The following is a 10,701-nucleotide window of genomic DNA, read 5'->3' as shown; positions in this document are numbered from 1 at the left end:
TAAAAATAAATCCATAGATAGAGAAGTTAAAGCGGAGGTGTTTAGTGGACAAACTGGATATTAGCAGTAGGTGGTTGTCATTTCTGAAGAATGGTGCAAAAATTAAAATCTCTGCTTGCAAAATGACTGATCAACCAAAGCCTGGAGGAGACCCTGAGAAACCCTGAATTTGAGGTCAGCATGCTGTAGATGGAACTGTGTCCAGCATATGTCACTGAGGCTGCAGAGGGCAGCTTAAGGGCAGACGGGACCTCTAAGAGCTGAAGATAAGGGTGTACGTTACCTTACGCGACATTATTGTCATTAAGTTAATTTTAGGAGACTAGAGCATGTGCAGGTGCTTGGGAGCATGTGCTGGTGTCACCCTAAGCCTAGCAGGAGGTTAACTCTGCAGAGCGGCCGCCGCTCTCGGCTGTGGTTTGCCTGTGTGAGCCCTGCAAAGCTGCAGTCTCACTTCCCCAAATGACGAGGGTAAAACAAGAGCTGCACTTGGTTTAGAGTTAAAGCCTCGGGTAGGCGCAGCTGCAGTGCCTGGGCTGGTGCAGAGCCACCTTCTGCCACCACCTCCTCTGGACACGGCCCCGGGCCCGGCCGGGGCAGCCCGGGCTGGGGCAGCATGTGAGAGCCTGAGCAGCACGGACCCAGCGGCGAGGAAGCAAAAGGAACCTTTCCAGAAGCTTCTCTAGAGGAAGATGGAAAACCCACTTCTTTTATTCCCCCAACTAAACATTTCTGCTTCGAAGGATAAACCCTATTACAAAGTCATGAAATCAGCGATTAAGGAAGAGCCACACAAGGCGAGCAAGCCTGGGTAAGTGTTCAGGTCATGCCGACCCTCTGTTCTGTTTACATGGAGGATTCTTCTAGCATAGCTTGTGGGGGTGAATTTGGGGCACAGATAATTTTATTTTTGACATATGTATGAGAACTCACAAACTGCAATCCTAGAAAATATATGTGTAAAATATTACTCTTTAAGAAGAGTTGTCTCAAAGAACTCTTGTTTTTTTGAGGACAAGAAACACATCAAATTAATGATCTAAAAATACCAAGAAAGAGAGATTGCAAGAAGTTCTGAGAAATGCTTCTCTAAAGCCTGAATATGATCTGGGAAAGCTTTTTTCTAAAATTTCAAATGACAGGAAGCAATACTTCCTTTTTTCTTTGCGAAACATTACAAGTAGAAGACGCTGAGACAACTGTTTATGTTCTTTAATGGGAAGTTTGGCCCCTATGTCTTTAAAATAAATTAAAAGGATGCTGAAAATGAAAGGATTTCCATTTCTCTTTGCCAGTGCTTCATATGTAAATTTGTGCTAAGCTATGAAGAAAAATCCATTAATGTGAATAATATATGTAGGAGAAGGAACACCAACATTCCTGTAAGTGAAAATAGGGACATCTGTAATGCAGAAGCAGAAAATGCTTGAGAGGGAAAAACCAATTTTCAACAAGGTTTCTTAAAAAGCTACTCCAATTCTGTTGTAGAGCTAAGCAGAAGAGAAATAGGCTGAGCCTGCTCCTGCAGAAGCCTGAATTCCATGAAGGTGATCATCTTGGCAAACCTGGAAACTTGACAAAAGCAGCAAGGTAAGCATGGTAAAAGACTGAGTTGATGGGGATTCCTTCCAAGAAGCGCCTGTGTGACTCAGGATGTTTCCTTTACCTGTGTGTGGGCATTCAGACTGGGCAGAGAGGAAGGTTTGTAAAAGTTATCCATCTAGCCCAAGGATGCAAATGGTGCAGAATTATCTGGTATTCATCAGGGCAACTCACCAGGAGTGTTTTCACACCACTGGTCCCCATACACTTGGAGAGAGGTTTAGACCTTGTGCCAGCAGCATTTGTATGAGTCCACTGATGATACAGAGCAATAATCAACTCAGAAATGCAGCTTGCAGGAAAATCATACAGCTCCTTGCAAAGCAAGTTTTCCAAAGATTTCTGGGATGTGCAAATGCTGTATGTGTGTTAAATACTGAATGCCTTTAGTTCCTCGGTAACTGCAGTAATTGGTTGAACACTCTTGTCTCCAAAATTCAGCATACTTCAATAAGAGTTTAATTCCTCACTTCAATGGAGTATCAAGATCTCACTGATACATTAAGAATTGCATTTGTAGGTCCTGACTGAGAAGAAAGAACATGTAAAATTCTGCAACACCATGGCCTAAAAAATGTACCGGCCCTTTCTTTCCACCACAGACCACTCCAGAACACTTCAGTGCTTACCGTACTCTTGTCTTGTTTCAGCAGTTCCCACTTCGGGACCAAGCTGCCTGCAGTGCTTCTACAAGCCCTTCTAGTTGTGAGCACATGGTAGAAGTCACCTAAGGGCCCAAACTCAGTTTCTACAAGCCATGGAAAAGTGGCTGGGGAGGGGGTATCTAAACACTTCCACGGTGCCGCTGGACAACTAGGCCATGTTTATTGCTCACATTTTGAGATATCCTGGTTCCAGACATGTAAAACCATTCTAAGATTGCATCTATAAAGAGAAAGCAGAGCTGCCTGCATGCAGACAGAGTTGGGTGGCTCACACACCCCAGGTATTTAACACAAAGTACAGCCACTCGCTCCATTCTTACAATCTGTGAAGAGGCACTTTCAGAGCAGTAATAATTCTCTGAGGAATTTCCCCCTTTTAACACACCATCACTTCCTCACTCAGCCAGCTCTCTTTTATTGTGTTACTCTCAGCTGGTGCCTGACTAACAGACAATTGACTGTTCTTGTATGGAAGAGAAACTTGTAGATTTTTGCTGGTCTTTATATATAGATTAGAGAGATGCGACAATTATATTTGTCAAAAATGGGAAAAAAAGCCAAACAAAAAAAAATTACTATTTTTCAAATAATAAAGTGAAATAATAGTTTGAAATTTGTTAAGTGATTGACTTAGCTTTTAATATTTCCATTTTTCACACAGTTACTAAAATAAGTAGAAAGAATTTAATGAAACTGCAGATGGAAACTGGGGTGATATTAGAAAAGCTAATTAATCTGTTAGTTTAAAAGTTAATCTTTTGTTTAAATGTTAATCTGTTTAAATTAGTTTCTTCTCATATTTAGAAAGTGGCAAAGCTGAACAAATCTTGGTTTCTGCCTGTTATTGCACAAACTCACTGCTGCACTCAGGGGTTGGGGGTCTGTGAGGCTCCTGGATTGTTGCAGATTCTGAAGGAAAAACAGAAACTCACACTGGGAGTTTCCAAGCCCAGCAAAGAACTTCTCCATCATTCCATGCCTTTGTGGGTTGAGTATATGGTCTGAAGTCATAAGGCTTTATCTTTCACTGTGACCAAAATAATTTCTGTAGTTACAGGAACCCACAGTCGACACAGTTCAGAGTACTTTTTGTAATTCTCATAACTAATGAACTCTGTAAGGGAGTGAGGTCTCGTTTTCCCTGACTCCAGAGTCCCCCTGCTTTACCAGCCTGTGCTCATTTCCTGAATTTCATTTCTCCAGCTTTTGTACCTCTCCTCATGAACTGTTTTCCCCTCCCTAGTTAAAATTTTCATTCCTTCAAGCAATGACTTCAGCTATGAAACCTGTGACACCTATTAAAATAATAATAAAAAAATTCCTCCTTTTGAGTTCTGTGCAAACCCAGGGTGATTACTGGCTTAAATTCCTTCCCAAAGAGATTGGAATTTCCTTTCATCTAAACTTCACGCGCCTGTGGATTTTGCCAAGGGAGCCCAAACTGTGTAAATCAGGCAACAGAACAGCAAGCCTTGGTTAGGAAGTGGGATCAAATTCCAGAAACATTCAGTCCATAAGAAGCTGATCTGACCAACTAATCCGGGACCAGTCACTTACTGATACTTTCAGAGTACTGTGATTTGCCCTGGAATGAAAATGGTTCTAAACATCCATGTCCACAAAGCACCTGATAAAAATTGACTTCACCTTCAGGCTGAAAATTTAAGTCCTAGTCCTAGCATGATACAGCTCACCTCCTGCTTACTCCAGTTCTGGTCTACTAAAAATCCAAGGAGTGTTCAGGTGTGCATTCAGGCTCAATGTATACAACACCAAAAAGTAGGTACCCCAAAATTGTATTTACATTAATGAAGTGAGGTGTTTTTTTTTCCTTTCTTTGCTGTTTCCTAGGGCAGAATTTTTGAAATCAAAGTGAAACACATGCAACCTGACATATTTGATGAAGAATATGAGGAGTTTTGTAAATGAGGCACAGTGTCTCAGAATAACGGGACATTTGAAATGTTTGTGGTAAAGAAACCAGACTACATGTGCAATTGCCCTATAAGACTGACACCTAAACCATATTGCTACAATTTTGTCTTCAGGCTATAGAATTCTGCATGTTTCATTAAAAGCAGACAGTGGTAACAACCTCAGAGTGAGCATATTCAAAACCACATCTCCGCACGAGTATCTCAAGTTTAAATAGCTGACAAGACCTGGTTCCCTTACGAGTTTTACCACGCTACATGATCTCAATTCCCTTAAAGATTAGTAGGACAACACACATACCACAGTGAAAAATCTCTGCTTTGATGTTTTTATGAAAAAATAAGTATGACTCTGCAGGAAAAAAATGTCAGAAAAGAATGAAAGCAAATGTTCCTGAAGTCCCTAAGAGAATGGTCTCTCCTTTAGTGATGGGATCTAATCAAAGGCTTTGTGAAACAGCCCTGAGCCACAATGGTAACAGATGACATATGTTACACAGCTTCCTAAATGCACAATATGAACAATTCTTCAAAACTCATTTCTGTTTCTTAAGCAGTGTGTCTCCTGAAGAAGCAGTGAAGTGGGGAGAGTCTTTTGACAAACTGCTTTCTGAGAAAGGTTAGTAGTTTTTTCCTTCTCCATGCAGACTGTTAGGATAGAAAATGGATGGTAAAGGATGGAAAATTATAAAATCCAGTTATGCCCTTAAACAGATGTGGCAGTTGCCTAAACTAGGTATGATGGGTCATTTATAGCAGTGTGTTTCTTGCTCTCCTCATCTTAGGCTATAGCTTGCTGTCAACTTGTGAAAATAGTTGAAAATAATTTTTAAGTTGGGTGTTTTATTGAACAAAATAATATAGCAGACAGCAGAGTCCCTTCAGTAAACAGGAACATTTAATCTGAATATTGCTCAGATATTCCTGACTGAATATGTTCTCTGTACTTAAGAAAAGACTTTGTCACTCCTGATACAGTTTGTTTCTAAGCCAGTGACTGGATCCAAGCTCCAAGCTGGCCAGCATTTGAGAGGCCCTGCTGCTCCCATAATTATCAAATGCACATATGTTCCTGCCTTCATTTTGGAGGGGCACATGTATGTTTCAGCTGCAATGCTGGACACTGTGTGCTTTTCAAATCTGTTCCCTGAGCAGTTCACATCCACGCCATTGCATTACTTCCACAGATGAAGTATCTTGGGAAAGGAAATATCCTCAGCATAGCAACAGCAGGATAAAGCAAGTGATAAGGATGCTGAAAGCCATCCACTTTAAATTGCTCCTAGAGAAGAGTTTACTTATGAGCAAAGGTTCAAATAGTCTTTTGATCAACCTAAATTGAAATTCAGATGGAATAAAGTCAGTCACTTCTGCATACATCCACGTGTTTTGCTTACTTCTCTTTCTAAATTTATGAGATCTTGGTAGTGTTTTTTTACTGATGCTGAGAATTCTGTAATGAGACTTGCAGGATCATAATGGAAAAGTTGCACTTATTTACAAACCTTTATGTATTTTAAGAAAATTATCTGTAATGTGGTATTATTTCAAGGGAGCAAAACGTATTTTACTACTTTGCACAGACTGTTTGAAAAGTAACTGTCTGATGAGGATATAATTTTTAATGGAATTCAACTTTCCCTTCTGTAGCTGGGCTGGATGCCTTCACAAAGTTTCTGAAAAGTGAGTTCAGTGAGGAGAACATTGAGTTCTGGATAGCCTGCGAGGATTACAAGAAAAGCAAAAGTATGCGTGAACTTCTGCCAAAAGCCAAGACCATTTTTGAAACATTCATACAAAAAGATGCTCCAAAAGAGGTAAAGACATCCTTCATTATACACAGTGTTTGACACAATGGGGAAATTGTGTGCATCTGATGAAATCTGCTTTTAAGGAGTGCCTGCCCAGAAGCAGGTTCAAGAGTTAATCATGCAGTCCCCTGACATAAGAAGACTGTATCATAAAAGTCAAAACTCTGGAAGGAGCATGGGCTTGTTTTGATTGACTCCTTCTCCCTTTTCCACCCCTCCACCTCGAATTGTGTGTCCTTGGTATGCCACTGTCAGCACAAAAACATGTTGGTGTGACAATCCTCACCAATGTTAAGGCCTTTTTGTAGTATCATAAGAGTGAAAAAAGTTCTCATATTTACAACTTCTTCAATTTACTGAAGTGTGTTAGAAAGGACTCATGAATGAACAAAAGGAATATTTTTTGCCTGCCCTAAGAAGGAGATGAACAGGTTGGGAGATTATGAACTTTTCAGTGAAATCAGAAGCAACCTCTTGAATAGGTCTTTTGGACTTACAGTTTCCCGTACTTCTATCACATTTGAGCAGATCAAATATGTCACTTGCCAATACCTGTATTATTATTTTTTATTTGCCAGAATTGCAGAAGTAACTTCTGCTTCCTTGTAACAAGGATGACAAAGGTATAATTCTCATTTCAGTGAAAGGATTGCAAAGTGGTGCAGTTTCCACCTGCAATTCCCATAAATTACATTACAGATCTGCTTTTCCTAGGAAATGCCCACTTTCAAGGACTTATGTCCCTTTTCATTTCTCTCCCTGCTGTGTGCCTTTCAGGGGAAGCAGCTCTGAACAGGTAACAAGTGCTGACACTGCCAATGCTTCAGACTGATGGAAGAAAAGGGATGAGCAGGAAGAAAGCTGAGGAGGGGACAGGGCAGGGAAGTCACAGCAACATAACAATTTCTTTCTCTGCCCTACTTGAATTCGGTGCAGGCTGCGTGGGTGCTGTAGCTCGCCTTGGGCACTTGGCTTTGGTGTGACTTCCTCCCTTGGGTTCAGCTGACAGCTGAGACCACACAGCTCTGGGGCTTGCAGCTCTTCTCCGGTTCCTTGTCCAGCAGAACTCTTTTACCCCCACATTTCTGAGCCTACAGTTCAACAGGATCATAAAATTTTGGATGAGTGGACCCTTCTCTCATCACTAATTGCCCTTCAGCTCTTAGTTCTAAACTATTTGTTCTAACTAGTTGTATGGAAATGACAGGTGCCTCTCAGGGAGGAAAAGAAATGCACATTATAGAAGTCACTTTTTTACTGAATCAACAATTTTTAAAATATATTTTATCTTATTTTTCAAAATAATGTGCTGAATTAGTGTCTGTTACTTAATTAAAATTCTCATACAATTAAATATTTCCCAGGATAAATGCAGCAGCACATGGAATAAATAGTCACTTTGATATGCTTATCCAATCTAAAGCCTCCAGAGACCCATTTAAATATTTTGTTTTAAAATTTTATTAGAATTTCCTCACCTTCCTACTACTCAAACTACACAGAAATCAGAAATTTCTAATATTCACTAGTATCATCTTATTAGAACAAGTTCTACTTTAACCCCAAATGAGAACAGGGGAGTTCTGTAACAGTCTGGTGTTGCAAAGCTGGGAAGCTGCAACTATACGGTGATCACTGTTAGAAAGTTACTTTTAGTCAAATATCAGAGCTTTTCTTCTGTTTTACCAGGTACGATGATACATTTGGGGAGACTTTCTGACAGCCGTCATTGAACGTGAATTCTGTGGTGTTGACATTCTGTTGTGTGGGGGATTCGAGTTCCCCTTCTCAGAAAACTCTCACCAATGTACAGTGTCAGTGCTATGGATAATAACAGAGGATACGCATGAATGTACAGTAAACAAATACACTTTTCCTCCTCCTCCAGGTGAATTTGGACTTTCACACCAAAGAAGTCACAAGCCAGAACATTGGCCAGCCCCTCCCCACCACCTTTGATGCAGCGCAGACCACGGTGTACAGGCTGATGGAGCAGGACAGCTACCCGCGCTTCCTGCGATCCGAGCCCTACTTGAGCCTGGTGAAGGGGAGGAGTCCCGCCCGTCCCACCCTTCGGAGACGCTCCCGCTCCTTCACCGTCAATGATTTCCAGGGAGTACGGCCAGACTTTACTGTGTGGTAACACGCAAGCTCAGCCCTCACAAGTCCCAGCTACTGCAGCAACTTGTGTATGTTTTAAAATCGAAATCCTCAGCAGGTATAAATGAGGGGTAAAGCAAAATAAAATGCACTTACAGCAGGTCAGAGTTCTGTAGCAAATGTCACTTTCATAGAAAAGGAGGTAACATATTGGCAAGTCATAGAATGCAAAGTTTTCATACAGTAATTCTTTTTAAACTCAGGCAAAAGCTGCGATCACATCTTGGGGGAAAAATTTGAATTTCCTGCTTAAAAGTGTCTCATAAAACGCCTTTTGATATTATCCAACACGTATCCTGGGCCTGTACCGGAGTTTCATCACAGTTAGAATCTCCATACCCAGCCTTTGCACATATTTCTGTTTCTGCAATATTGCTACACTAAGCACAGAGAATTTGTGGTATTTTCTCATACTGTAAAACACACAGAAACATTATTAGGTATAATGCAAAGTTACATGAATTTTAACTAAAGACACTGCATAATTAAATGTATAATTAAAATGTAGCCATTGCCTATTTTAAGAGGAACATAAAAATACCTATTTAATTTTTTGGGGGTACATTTTTCTTATTCTGTGAATAGAGAACATGTCTGTTCTCTAAGTTATGCTGTATATATTAGCTTTGGCATCAAATACATATATTCTAATTTTTTGCAACTAAATGAGCAGCAACAAAGGGCCAAGAAAGCTATTTTAATACAATGTGTATCCTTAAATACCAGGTCACGTCTATATATATGTATATAAAATATTCCTACTTTTATTTATAAATAGTCATGGTATAACAACTTTGTTACTAAACTTTGTACTAATTTTTTTTCTGCCTTTTATTTTGAAAATGTATCTGAAAATTAGCAGCTCTTGGACTCAGGCAGAGTAACTTTCAGTTCTACTGGTCATTAATATAATCTCTGTAGGTTATAGAAGGGGAAGGAGAAATCTCCCTTTTTATTTCTTTACTGTCAAAGACAGACTTTTCTTTTCTAGTCACACACACAGTCGTTCTGTCCTTTTCTTTCACAGCTGATGCAAATATCCCTTGAAGCTTGGGGCAGTTCCTAAAATATTGCATTGCTTCAGTTTAGCAAGGGGCTGCAGAATTTAGTTGTAACAGTAACTTGTATGTTAAGTTGCTTCTGGTGGAATTTAAGCTTTCTCCCTTCCCCTCCCCCTTCTGTAAGTGGTGAAGAAGAGCTGCAGTTCCTGAGGATGGGATTTTGTGTTTATTGTTAATTTGGGGTGTATATGAAGTGCTGGATCTTCAGGTTTCCCTGTCTGCTTCACTTGATTTCAATAAATCTGATCTGCTTAAAGAGTTGTCAGGATCTGATTTATCATCGGTACATTGATGAGGAAGATGTGAAGACTTCACCTAAGGTTCAGTTCTAGGTGCAATCACTGCCATGTAAATCAAATTGTTACTGTGCACAAAGGTCCAAACTCACCAGGAAACGCTGCTGAGCCACAATCCCAAGCTTTTTACCTTTACCTGGGGAACAGAGAGGAAACATGTTTGTAACTATGACCCTTGCTGGTTTATTCTGTTGTCCTCCCCTGATCTCAAAACACCGGGCACATGCTCTTTCTGACAGTCAGAACCTGGGCACATGGGTTTTTCACTGAAAGAATGGTCAGGCACCAGAATGCGTTGCCCAGGGAGGTGGCGGAGTCACCATCTCTGGAAGAGTTCAAGAGGCCTGTGGCTGTGGTACTTGGGGGTACAGTTTAGGGGTAGTTGTGGTGGGGGAAGGTTCATGGTTGGACTACGTCTTGAAGGTCTCTTCCAACTCTGAGGATTCTGTGATGGGAGAATCTCTAATATCACCAACTATGTCTGAATGCCAGTTCTCAGGTATTTAAAATATGCAGGTTCCCGTGTCATGTATTGGGATCTTTGTTGGAGGAAGGGAACAGATTTGAGAGCAGCCCCACCTGAGTGTTAACTGTGGGTTTGTTTCCACACAGACATAAGACGTACACACTTGCAGCTAAATTCTGCCCTAGTGAGATTTTGTCCCTTCATATCAGTGGAGAATCCATATCTTGGATGGATTGCCATGAAGGAAAGAAATGAAAAGATACAAGTATTTCATGCTGTTCCAAAATCCAACCACATGACAAGTATAGTACCCTGAGTAAGACGTTTTCTTGCTAGCAAAAGCCCAGCTGTTAGTCAGAAGGGTCTGCAATGATAAATAGAAGTCAGCAGGCGCCCTTTATTTCATTTCATAGACACATGGAAAATTTTGCTTATCTCCAGGGAGGCCTTCCTCAAACCCATCAGTCTGCAGTACTGACAGTGCTAGTCCCTCTTATGAGTTTTATAGTGAAAACAAACAAATAAGATATTCCTGGTAGCTATTTATGCATGTGTGTTTGCCAAAGATAATTATGAACCCTAGCTGAATTTACAGCAGACTAACGCCATGGGAACTACTGCAAAAAGAAAGTCAAGATAAACACAGAGAAAGGAAGGCAAAGGACACAAAGATAAACCAAAATGACATAATTATCTGGCAAAGGGT

The 10,701-nt window shown here is 40.5% G+C and overlaps 1 protein-coding gene across 2 annotated transcripts; it reads left to right on the top strand.

Moving 5' to 3' along the window:
• Positions 1 to 460: 460 nt before the first annotated feature.
• LOC104695427 (regulator of G-protein signaling 18) lies at positions 461 to 9,489 on the top strand. Of its 2 annotated transcripts, none has more exons than XM_010409299.3 (5): positions 461 to 811; positions 1,489 to 1,590; positions 4,756 to 4,820; positions 5,852 to 6,018; positions 7,901 to 9,489. In XM_010409299.3, the coding sequence occupies exons 1-5, from the start codon at positions 693 to 695 to the stop codon at positions 8,153 to 8,155; spliced, it is 708 nt and encodes a 235-aa protein (XP_010407601.1). In that variant the 5' UTR covers positions 461 to 692; the 3' UTR covers positions 8,156 to 9,489. The 2 variants fall into 2 exon arrangements, with proteins under 2 accessions (XP_010407601.1, XP_010407602.1); XM_010409300.3 differs by having other exon boundaries at positions 464 to 811; positions 4,759 to 4,820.
• The last annotated feature ends 1,212 nt before the right edge of the window (positions 9,490 to 10,701 follow it).

This window comes from Corvus cornix, chromosome 8 (genome assembly GCF_000738735.6).
Source record: "Corvus cornix cornix isolate S_Up_H32 chromosome 8, ASM73873v5, whole genome shotgun sequence".
In the NCBI taxonomy this organism is placed as follows: domain Eukaryota; kingdom Metazoa; phylum Chordata; class Aves; order Passeriformes; family Corvidae; genus Corvus; species Corvus cornix.
This window is presented reverse-complemented; position numbering and strand designations above follow the sequence as displayed.

Excerpts from the sequence above, each read along its gene's own strand:
- LOC104695427 (XM_010409299.3), top strand. The coding sequence starts at position 693 with ATGGAAAACCCACTTCTTTTATTCCCCCAACTAAACATTTCTGCTTCG. Across the intron at positions 1,591-4,755 it reads AACTTGACAAAAGCAGCAAG|CAGTGTGTCTCCTGAAGAAG; the intron begins GTAAGCATGGTA and ends CTGTTTCTTAAG. Across the intron at positions 4,821-5,851 it reads CAAACTGCTTTCTGAGAAAG|CTGGGCTGGATGCCTTCACA; the intron begins GTTAGTAGTTTT and ends TCCCTTCTGTAG.